Source organism: Arachis hypogaea, chromosome 4 (genome assembly GCF_003086295.3).
Source record: "Arachis hypogaea cultivar Tifrunner chromosome 4, arahy.Tifrunner.gnm2.J5K5, whole genome shotgun sequence".
Classification (NCBI taxonomy): Eukaryota; Viridiplantae; Streptophyta; class Magnoliopsida; order Fabales; family Fabaceae; genus Arachis; species Arachis hypogaea.
In genome coordinates this window covers 97,172,545-97,182,355 of record NC_092039.1, presented here as the reverse complement: position 1 = coordinate 97,182,355, position 9,811 = coordinate 97,172,545, and the positions used below count along the sequence as shown (strand labels likewise).

At 30.5% G+C, this 9,811-nt stretch overlaps 1 protein-coding gene across 2 annotated transcripts; it reads right to left on the bottom strand.

Moving 5' to 3' along the window:
* Nucleotides 1–2,950: 2,950 nt before the first annotated feature.
* LOC112795054 (putative UPF0481 protein At3g02645) lies at nt 2,951–8,133 on the bottom strand. 2 transcript variants are annotated; one of them, XM_025837011.3, is made up of 4 exons: nt 8,038–8,133; nt 4,884–5,668; nt 4,463–4,692; nt 2,952–3,735 (listed from the first exon to the last, which is right to left on the bottom strand). In XM_025837011.3, exons 2-4 carry the CDS (start codon nt 5,663–5,665, stop codon nt 3,146–3,148), a joined length of 1,602 nt encoding a protein of 533 aa, XP_025692796.2. In that variant the 5' UTR covers nt 5,666–5,668; nt 8,038–8,133; the 3' UTR covers nt 2,952–3,145. The 2 variants fall into 2 exon arrangements, with proteins under 2 accessions (XP_072090786.1, XP_025692796.2); XM_072234685.1 differs by lacking the exon at nt 8,038–8,133 and having other exon boundaries at nt 2,951–3,735; nt 4,884–6,101.
* Nucleotides 8,134–9,811: the final 1,678 nt, after the last annotated feature.

The window sequence follows — 9,811 nt, the reverse complement described above, 5'->3', positions numbered from 1 at the left end:
CCTCATGGATGAAAACATGCTTATTTTGCACTAAATTAGATACATTTCTAATCTTCTCTTGGTGCCATTCGATGCCGTGACCTGTGTGTTAAGTGGTTTCAGAATATAGGGCAGGGATGGACCGGAAGAGAGAAGGAGGATGGGTGCAAAGGAAAGGAGCATGAGAATTGAACTTTGGAAATCTCAGCATGGGCGCGTGCGCGCACTTGACGCGTCGGCGTGGATTGAGCAGTTAGAAGTCGAAGCCAAGAGCCAAGCCACGAGCCGGCTTGTGTAGCGGCTAGGCCATGATCTTCATGGGCGCGCACGCGTACATTACGCCTCCGCGCACATTACAAGATGCCTCAGTGGCGCGCACGTGTGCTTTGCGCGTGCGCGCTGATGTTCGAATATGATTTTTTAAAGAGCCACGTGACTTGGGCGTGGAGAGAGTTGGGGATCCCATCTTGGGGAAGTGCCTTGGCGGGAAAAGCTTAAGAAGACCAAAGGCTGAAGGGTTAAGGGACTTTAGCTCATTTTTAGATTGTTCTAGATTTTTTGGAGATAGTTAGTTAGACTCTTGGAGAAGGAGAGAGAGATTCCAAGCTTTCATTAGGGTTCATATTCATCAATTTTCTGAATTTTCAATCACTCTTTGGTGAGATCCATTGCAATTCTCAATTTACTTTGATTACATCATAGATCTTCTTCTCCAATCTCAATTAGTGTTTGTAATTGCTCAATTTTCATAGATCCTAGATTCAACTTTGTAGTTTTGAACTTTATCAAGTTCTTGAGAATTTCATTTCCATTTCCATTGTTGTTCTTTGTTAATTGTTGTTAATTTCTTGTGTTGAAGCATTTTTAATTCTACTTTCTTCTCATTCTTACTATGTCTTTCATTCTTTCTCATCAATTATTTGATAAAATGCCAACATTAGTTATGGAGTAAAAGTTTCTTACTTGGCATAGGGTTTGGGCCATTAGAAAGAGTTGAATAGTTTATGTCAATTGTTGATTTGGAATTAGAAATTGCTAATTAACTTGGAGTGCACTAAAGCTAGATTTTCCTAAGGTAAAACTAGGACTTGTGACTCAAGTTAATTACTCTCATTTGACTTTTCTCTATACATAGGGGTTAACTAAATGAAGCAAGGTCTAATTGTTGTCATCATTGAAGGAACTATAAAGATAAAATTTCTAATGCCAACCCTAGACCAAGTCTTTTAAAGATTGATTGCTTGTCATCTATTTTTGCTAAACTTTCAAAGAATCATAATAAGGTTTTCTAATCAATAAGATGCATGCTCTAGCAATTCCAAGGGAGGACGACTTGGGAGACTAGTATTCTCGGTTATAGATTGTAGGATTGTTTGATGCGAAGTTTGAGTGTCGATTAGACTATACTCACGATTATATCCATTATTGAATTCTATATCGGCATGATAATTTTCGTTTATCAGCCGGCGCTGTTGGTGTTGGCTAGCAAAACTAGATGACGGTGAGAGGGAGGGGCACTGCCATAGAGAATGCAGCGGCGGAGCTGACACGCGGTGAGACTAACAAAGCGGCAGAAAGGAGAGGGTTAGAGAGAAAGAAGAGGCGGCGGTGGGAGTTGACAGAGCGACAGGGAGCAAGAGGGTTAGAGAGAGAGAGTGGGAGAAAAAAGGGTAGAGAGAGATTCGAAATGAAAGGGGAGAGCATTAGCATTTCGAATTTAAGGCAAAATTACATCAAAAAAATCCAACAGTACAGAACACAGCGTTTTCACTAAATGGGTTTATCGGCGGATTTATCCGACCGTAAATCCGATACTAACTTACACGCCTATTTTTTTTTCTCCAATTATCACCGACTAATTTACTGTCAAAAATGTAAATCCGTGTTCGACGTCTTCACTACCAAGAAATTCCCACTATTCTGCATTTTTAAATTCAACCGTGTTCAGTATTTTTCTTGTAGTATAGATCAATTTTATCTTTTGCAGTGAGTAAAATTAGTCCATTTATACATAGTTCGTTGCTGGCACATTGGAAGGCAGTGAAGAGAGTTCTGAGATATGTGCAAGGCACCAAGCATCATGATCTAGTTCTACATAAGAGTGACGACATGAGGTTGTATGGTGTTTCTGACTCGGATTGGACAGTAGACGTTGAGGATCACAGGTTAGTGTTAGGTTACTGTGTGCACTTTGATGCTAATCTGATTTCTTGGTCTTGTAGCAAATAAGTAACTATTTTAAGATTCTCTACTGAAACTGAGTTTCGGAGCCTGATTTCTTGTGAAGCATAAATGGAATGGTTGCAGAATTTGCTTGATGAATTAGATGTAAAGTTGAATACTCCACCAATAATTTACTGTGACAACCTCAGCACTGTATTACTTATGGTAAATTTTATCTTACACAATAAGACAAAACATTTTCAGCTTGAAGTTCAGTTGATTCGAGACAAAATTTAGAAGAAACTGCTTCATGTTGTCCATGTGCCAGAAACTGATCAAGTGGCAGATTTGTTGACTAAACCTCTTACGGAAACAACATTTGAATGGTTGAAGTCCAAATTGAGAGTTATTCCTATGTCAACTATTAATTTGAGGGAGGTGTTAGTACACAGCATAATTGCTTGACTTCAAAACAAGAAACTCAAGGTTGATCAGTAAAAATTGGTTAGAAAATGGTTTGATTAATTACAGTTCTGTCAGGTTTAGCTTTTTGGAGTCCAACTATAGCCTTGTGTGGATCTATAGTTATTCATTCTAATTCAGATTGCTCCTAAAGTAAATTACTGCAGAAAATTTTTCATCCCTTCTCTATCATCTGATTTCTTTACTTTCTTTTTTCTAATTCTCTCATCACAAAGTACTTATCATACATTGTAAAACCCTTACAATTTAAACATTAAATAGATCATACAGTAAAATATAGTTGAAGTTATTTTTACTGCCTATTCTAACGAAAATACTTCCACAAACTCATTTTAGTAAATGAGATACTCCACTTTACATTATGTTCACATTTACATCTACATAAATAGTCGATTCTTTTTATTTGGAAATAAAAGAACACAAAATTATTGAACGCCTCCGGGAGGAGGAGGTGGTGGTAAGGGTGGGGGGCGGCGAGGTAGGGAGCGAGGAGGCAGCGAAAACATTTGACCAGAATTTCTCACTCTTGATGTTCATAGTAGCCGAGGATAGTATAGATGGTCTGCATAAGAGCGTAAAGAGATATCATTCCAATGAGAAGGTTGTAACCGCGCAACACAAGCCGGTCAAAGTGGCGAAAAACCGTTGGGATCCAAGAATGGCGCAGTATTATGGAGTATTTTTTTATGCCGAGGCAACATGTGCCGCGATAGGAGTTAATCACACTAACCATTTCCCAGTAAGGAGAATCACTTGCCTTATCAGAATCAACTCCATGGACGATGGAACGGAAGAACTCCAACAATTTGCGGTTGCCCAAGTCCAAGTGATCCACTATCACTTGTTTATCTTTGAGAAGCTGAACATCGTTTTCGCAACACATTAAGCCGTTGAAAAATAATGCAGCCCAAGTACACTTGTGTTTGCAGCTGAATCCGGTATGGCCTTGCTCCCAAGCAATGAGATTCCGCCACGTCACTTCTGTTGATTTTGTGATGTGAAGCTGTGGAATTTCCAGAGTTCCATTGGTCTTCTGAAATTTTATGTTAAAGTTGAAGCCCCTTATTTCATTTGGTCTTTGAGTTGGGTTCTCATGCTTTTCCTCGTTACCTATAGGTGCAGGTAATCAAACTTAATAAATTGCGTGTAAAAAGTTTAAAACTAATTAAAATTAGGTACATGCTATGTGACTAGTATGATTATAAATTTTCATAATATTTAAAAAGCATTACTACAATTAGAGTAATTTTTTAATATCTAAAATAATTGTTAATTTAAAAAATAAAAGCAAAAAATGTTACAAAAATACACTAAAATTTTGTTTTTAATTTTAGTAAAAAAATTGTTAAAGTTGTATAGTCACAGTAACCACATTAACAACTACTATAAACTCTATCTATTATGTAATTAAATACAAAAGGAATGATAGTGGTATAACTTAAGCTATAACATCTAAATTATTTGATTTATATATCAAATATAGTTAAAATTAGTCACTAAAATTAATTATTAGTGTAAAATATATATATAAAATATAAAATATATACTAAAAATAAACAAAAATATTATTTGCATACTAAAATCAGCCACTATGTATTTGCGTATAAATATATGTATAGTTTAATTTATTTTTAATTTATATTTTATATTTTAATGTGTATTCTATATAGATAAATAATTTTAGTAACTGATTTTGGTGTACACCTAACATGATTAAAAAATAAATTAAATTACACAAATAAATGATTAATTTTAGTATGGAAACAGCATTTTTGATATCCAATAATAAAGACCAAGATCATCACAAAAAAATTAAAAAATAAAAAATAAAACTTACTGCGTATAGTTTTGATTATTGTAACCCCAGCAGCTGCAAGAATGGGAGCACATCGATTGAGTTGAGCATAGGAAGTAAGCTGCTGAACATTGCTGGCAGCATCGGTGGTCTTTTCTCTTATCCCCATCGCATCTTCCACATCATACCCACAATCGGAAGCACAATTGGCACAGGTATTCGATACCTTTTGGAAGTTAACAGATTTAATACTGTTGATCGGATTACAACACCTGTATGTTCATAGGATGTTCTCTTCAGACTCAAACTTGTCTTAATTATAAATTATAACAAGTTTTAAAAAATTGTAATTATTCCGGGCCGCTCAACTTTAGTTCATATGTAATTATTAGACCTTAGATACCTTTCAAAAAATAATATGCAGTCGGACATTTTGAAATTGTAAAACGGAATAAAAATGCACCTCTGCTCGTTTCTCTGATCCTGTTGCTCTCCTTCCTCTTCTTCACTATCTTCAGAGATGTAGGAGTGGATAAGTTCAAGAAAGTGACGAGACGCAACACCAGGGTTAAAGTCCGGCCTGAATCTTTCGTCCGGGATGTAGCCAAAGAAATTCAGTGCCAAACTTTCAATTGAAATATCATCCTCAACTAGAATTATTTCAGACAACTTATGGAGAATGATAAGCGGTATTTGGTTCTCCAACACCAACAAATCAGTCACTACCTCCCCTGTTCTCTTTACTTCGCCATCCGGGTTGGGAGGCGCCAACCGGCTTTTAAGTTTTTCATTGAATTCCTTTGAAGAACTAATGAGAAGCTCAAGCAAGAAACCAGCGTCAGACAACATGATATTCGCAAGGTCGTTCCATTCCATCTTCAGATCATCTGCATAGTTTGCGCGAACTTCTTTCTCCAACTTCAAAATGGCCTCCATGCATTCTTGGAGCTTTGTTTTTGCTGGTTTGTTTGGTCCCCGATGAAGAAGAGATTGCATGGAGTGCAATTTGATGTTTTGCCATTTCATTAGGTCCCTTCTAGCTCCCTTGTAACGAGGGCCGATGGAAATGGTCTTTGGCATGAAAGCGTTCTTGTTACCTTCACGGAGTTTTCTTGGGACATTAGAAATTCCAATTGGCTCAGAGTGTGCTTGGAAACTGCCTAGTAATGCTTTCGACGCCGATTCCTTCCATCCATTCAAGTCGCCGTCTTCCATTCCATTGTTAGGAACATCATTTGCCGCCATTTCCTAAAACAAATTCGTTAATTGGCTACCTGCCTTGATGAGAGTTGCATTGTTATTCTATTCAAATTTAATTTCTTCATAATGCTTATGCGGTTATGCCACCCACACAGAGGTATATACTAAACTCACTCATTAAAATTAATTTCTAATATAAAGTATATATTAAAAATAAATTTAATAACATATATATTTATTCACAAATATATTATAAATGATTTTAATATTCTACTCTTCCATGCATATGGACCTTAGCTTATTATTTCAACCACTGTATCTTGGATAGCTATATTTGTAAAGAAAAAAAAAATTAGAAATTTAAAATTTAAAACTTAAAAAAAAAACGAAAATGATAGCATGATGGTCGACGTTAACAAGTGCCTGGTCAACAGTGGTGGTAAATTGCTGGTGGTGGTGAATAAAATATAGTGTAGGAGGAAGGAGCAAAAAGTGAAAAAGAGCAATTTAAATAAAAATAATTAGTTTATTGGTTGAAATTAATAGGTATAAAAATTATTTTAATTTATGAATTGTCAAAATAATAATAATAATAATACATCCAATTGAAATAAATTAACTGCCATAGAGTAAGGTCACAAATTAACATGTATCGGTTAATTAGAGAAAAAAATGTGAAAGAGTGTTTGCTATTTTATATAATATAATTTATTTCGTTTATAATGAAAATGAGATAGATATATTTGTATCTTGTATATAATATAAATGAGGTATGATCACACAAAATTTAGCATATTATTGACCAACTAAAAAGAGTGTGTTTATATTATGCTTTTTAGTTTAGAAGGTAAAATCAATATATTTTTTTAATTTAAATCATAGAATTTTTTGTAATTTAAAAATTTTAATTATTAAATTTTTCTAAATTTTAATTCATATTTTTAAAAAGTAGTTTTTAATCAAATAAGAAATTAAAAAATTAACTCAAATCGATCCAAATCGTACTGTAAATACATTTTTATTATTTTGAGGAAATTATATTTTTATATTTACAAATACAATGTAAACAATATATATATATATATATATCGTTTATAAAATAAATAGATATGTAATATTATTACATATAGCTCATTTTCAAATGAGATAAAGACAAATTAGCGTGATTTATCTCATTTAAACAAGATATATAACTACTTTTTTTCAATTTTATTATAAACAAGATGTACAATAGAAGTAAAAGCTTAATTATTTTATAAATTATATATGTTGATAAATAAAATATCTAATTTATTTAGTTATAAAAAATCCATAAAAAAACAGAATGTGAATTATATTATTTATATTAGTATTTATTTTTATTTAGTTTTTAATAAATATATTATAAAATACTTTATAATGAAATGTTCTTATTATTAATTATGAAATGACTAAAATATTTTTTAATTTATAAATATTAAATTATCCTTTGTAACTTTCTCGCCAACATAATAGTTAATTTTTAAAAAGTGATCTTCTAATATTAATTTTTAATTCTATTATAAATTAAAAATTTGATTTTAAAATGACTAAAATTCTAAAAAATTATTTTAATCCTTTAAAAAATTAACAAATAAAAGGTAAATTTTTTTTTCAGTATGAGTTAAATGATATTGTTGTAAGAAAATTAAAAATAGTTTAGTCATTTTTTAAATTAATTAAAAAATATTTTAGTCATTCTAGAATTAATGGTGAGGATATTTTGATATATTATATAATAATTTTAAAAAAATAAATAAAAATATTAATGAAAATAATATAGTCTATATATTGCATTTTAATTAGTCCACGTTGTATTTGTACGTACTAATTTTTCGCTATACAGAGCAAATACCTTGCTGTTTTAAAAATATTAAAAAATATTAATTTATTGAATAATATTACACATTTAAATTTTTTATAAACTAAGTCCAATAAAATTAAGCAATAAAATTTAAAATAATATTAATCATAACTGATTTTTATTATGTTAAACTAATTTAATTAGAGTCACCAAAAAAAAAAAAACTAATTTAATTAAATTTAATTAACAAAAATACTTAAATATGTAGTACTATTATAATAATTTCCATAACTTATGAAGTGACGGTATAGTAATATTAAAATAAAAAAAATAATATTACATGACTAAAAAATATTATTATTTTTTATTAATATTTAATCAATAATAATTTATATTTATATTTATTAAAATTTTATACACATAAATCAATATAATTTACATTTATATATTTTTTTAAATTTTACATACATAAATTAGTAAAAATTATTTACTAAAAATAATTTAATATTTATGCAACCAAAAATACTAAAAAGTCTCTAACCGAAGAATTTCTGATAAAAAATGTATATAAAACTATATAAATATTAGTTAGGACCTGTGGTCTTCTCAATTAATGGATCGAGCGTTGTCGTATTGGGAACGATTTCGTCTCCCTGCGAACGAGCAGTCGAGCACCACGCAAGTGCGACCTGTAAAACACTCTTAAAAGTTTTAAGTTAGAAGTTTATATTAGAATGATATCAATAGTTTAGTGTAAGTTTATCAAATCTGAAGGGCTTAGAACCATTTCAGTGGTTGATAATTGATTGAGCGATAAAACTATATAGTCAATGAATTATAATAATGGCTATATCTAATGATTATAGGATTTAGAAGATTGTTCATTTGAACGAGGGTCTATTACATACCTAGCCCTGTAGAAGAGGATTGCAGAACAAAAGAGTAGAGTAGCAAGGATAGAATGAAGAAAGCTGCAGAAAGGATATATGAAAGCCATATGTGCTAGAGCAACAAGCTATTCCCTTTTATAGGAAGAGGTGATGATGGTCTTGTAACAACCATCCCAGAAACGACATCATTATTGCCACCTTTAATTTCATAAACTCACTATGTATGAGAATGTTTTATAAATTAAAATATTGATATATTAAATAATTTATTTTATGTTGTTTAAAATATTCAACCATATTTGTCTCAGCTAGTTCTTTCTTTCTTTTTATCACTTACATAACAATATGTTTCTAAACTTGCTTTATCATTTTGTAAACTTGAGTCAAACTTTAGTTCAGGTGAGTCTGATTTATATCCGTAAATAATATATAGTTCATGTATTGGGTGGTAAATGGGTCTGAATTTGTTGGGTCGATTCACGTAATCCGTCAAAAAAAGCGGGTCGGTTGAAAATTGAAATCATCGTACTTCGAAAGTCTGCCTAATATGCATTGTTTAAACTATGAATTTTGACGGACTTTGGTGGGGCGGGAAGAGCCTCCCTGACTAGTTTTAGTGGTTTTTTTTGTTAATATTTATTTTGTTTTAAAAAATTTAGTTTATAATTATAAATATTTTAATATTTGTGAATTTAAAAATTATAATTTTTTATTTTTTTAAAAATTATATATATTATTTAATATTTAATAATAAAAAAAAAATTTGCCTACTAATCTATCAGCCTGCTGTTAAGTGGGAACAGAGTGAGATTTCAGAACCGTCTTATTAAACATGACAAACAGGATAGGGTGTGCAAATTCGCCAAAAGACAGATTTTTAGTGAGATGGAATAGGACAAGTGAACTTTTCCACTTGTCACTCCTATTTAGGCATATTACTTTTTATAAGTCTTTTTTTTATGTTCGAGTCCAACTTGTTTAAAAACTCGACAAACTCACGAGTTTATTTGAAAAAATATATTTTGTGAATTATAATTTAAAATAATAAACTTTTTTAAAAATTTAAATTGATATTAAATGTATGATTCTAAAAGTTATAATTCATAATATATAAATCATAATTAATTTATATATCAATCGATTGTCACATATCATAACTTACTTATAATTTATAAACATAAATTTTTTCTTTAAAAAAATCCTCAATTTTAACTAGTATGATTATTTATTTATTTTTAATTTTGTTTTATATTTATTATAAATAAATAGTTAAAAATTTAAATTAAAAATATTTTTTTAAAAAAATTAATAAGACAACCCAACGAATTTTATAAACTTTGTAAAGTCTATGGTCTGACCATTTTAATTAATAAATTTTACACAAAATTTAAATTTAATCTGTCTAATAACACGAACTGAATCGAAGCGAATTACAATTTTTTGTCCGGTAGCCTGACTCAATTCAACTTCTATTGTGCA

Bases quoted from the DNA above. Each gene is read 5' to 3' on its own strand.
- LOC112795054 (XM_025837011.3), bottom strand. From the start codon at position 5,665: ATGGCGGCAAATGATGTTCCTAACAATGGAATGGAAGACGGCGACTTG. The intron at 4,693-4,883 runs GTGCATTTTTAT...ATGAACATACAG, and splicing joins GATCAGAGAAACGAGCAGAG to GTGTTGTAATCCGATCAACA. The intron at 3,736-4,462 runs GTAAGTTTTATT...CTGCACCTATAG, and splicing joins AATAATCAAAACTATACGCA to GTAACGAGGAAAAGCATGAG.